The 1669-nt window shown below is 45.3% G+C and overlaps 1 protein-coding gene across 1 annotated transcript in view; it reads right to left on the reverse strand.

The window, feature by feature from the left end:
* The window catches only part of LOC104983048 (NHS-like protein 2), a gene marked incomplete at its 3' end in the record, with an annotated part of 10318 nt that overhangs the window by 2240 nt on the left and 6409 nt on the right, over positions 1–1669 (reverse strand). The window contains exon 5 of the mRNA XM_010832540.1: positions 881–1079. Coding sequence (XP_010830842.1) covers positions 881–1079 — 199 coding nt within the window. The remainder of the gene's footprint in view (positions 1–880; positions 1080–1669) is intronic.

Raw genomic sequence — 1669 nt, forward strand, 5'->3', positions numbered from 1 at the left:
ATGTGGGACAGCCATGGTCTTTTTTCCCCCAGGTTTTCACCCCAGGCTCAGGAAGCCACCACAGACAGCCCTCAGCATTCACCTCTCCAGAGATGAGAGCAGAGGCTTTCAAACTGATAAAGGACAGCAGTGTGACCTTCAGTTCCAGCAGCACATTGGGAGTATGCCACAGCTGAAAAGTTGTTTGGTTGCATTCTTGGCTTTTTAGATTGGCAACAGGAGAAAGTGAGGATAACTTACAATGTGAAGAAACCATTCAGATGTTGAAAAAGCCCAAAGGTTTTCTCATATACATAACAATTATTACTGTTATGAGGATGACGATGAGGATGACTACTCTTATGATAATTTATAATAACGGCCACTGTTTGCTGAACACATACTATGTACTGGGCACATGGTAGGAAAATTACATACAATAACTCTAATCCTCACGACCACTCCATGGGTTGGAATCATCATCCCCATTCACAGATGAAGAAGCTGAGGCTCAAAGAGGTTAGGGAACTTGGCTAAGGCCTCACAGTTAGTAAGTGGAGAGGCCAGAATTTGTATTCACATTTCTCTGGTCTGTGCTCTTTGGATGGCATTCATTTAATGGCAGTAATGGTTTTGTGAAGATGCTACTTTTAGTGATGATTTCCTTCTTTATCCGCCTAAAGTTGACATATATAGCTATATTCTACTTATAATGGGAAACAATAACATAACAAATTTATTAGCCTGGAGATCTCCTGTCCATTTTCAGTTGCTGCCCTGTAAGCATTGTGACAAAAGGCTTTTGGTTATCCTTAATTACTATTAATATATTGCCTTTTTCAAGATGTCCAAAGTCCCCCTCTCCCCCAATCACTCCTGTTCTCTGTCACAACAATAACACTTGGGTTGCAGAAATGTTAAGAGTGAGCAAGGGAAAAGGTTTGGGGGATCAGCTATGGTGGGGTCACCTTGGTCTCGCTGGGAATAGTTAGAGAATCCAATAATGGTCCGCCTCCGCCTCAGGGTGGACTTGGGGTTCACGGCTGTCTCTGTGTTAAACAACGAGTGTCGCAAACTTGCATGTTTATCAAACTGCTGCCCTGTAGCCAAAATAAAGACACTTGGGTGCATCCCGGTTTCTGTTCACAGTATGGTAGAAACTGGCCTGAGGTAGAGAGAAGGGATGATGGCAGTAGCGATGAGAATGAATAGCATTCAGGCAGGTGACCCTTCTTCCCCGTCCCTCCCATCTTGGCCCTGGGCACCCGCAGCTCCAAAGCATGCATGCTGAATTTCAGAGGTCCACCCTGGGGTCACCTGTGAGTCTTAGGTGGCTGAGAGCTGTGGTTTTCAACCCTGGTTTTGTATCGAAATAAACTGGGTGGCTTTTCAAACTCTAACAACTGGACCCCATCTCAGAACACTTAACACTCTGGGAATAGGGCCCAGGTAGAAGCATTTTCTCAGACTCCCCAGGTGATTGTTCAGATGTACAACCTGGGGTGAGAACCCTTGAAGTGGAGAGACAGGTTGAGACTAGATGTTGTTTGATTGCAATCTTTTCTCAGAGAATGCTGTAACTTGGGCCAATGAGTGTCTCCAAGAAATTGCCCCATCCCGGCATCCAGGAAGCAGTCAGATAACCTGCCCTCCAGCCCCCTGATCACATTTGATCAAAGTTCGCCCTGCA

The sequence above is a fragment of the Bison bison genome, unplaced genomic scaffold, assembly GCF_000754665.1.
Source record: "Bison bison bison isolate TAMUID 2011002044 unplaced genomic scaffold, Bison_UMD1.0 scf7180017861079, whole genome shotgun sequence".
Classification (NCBI taxonomy): Eukaryota; Metazoa; Chordata; class Mammalia; order Artiodactyla; family Bovidae; genus Bison; species Bison bison.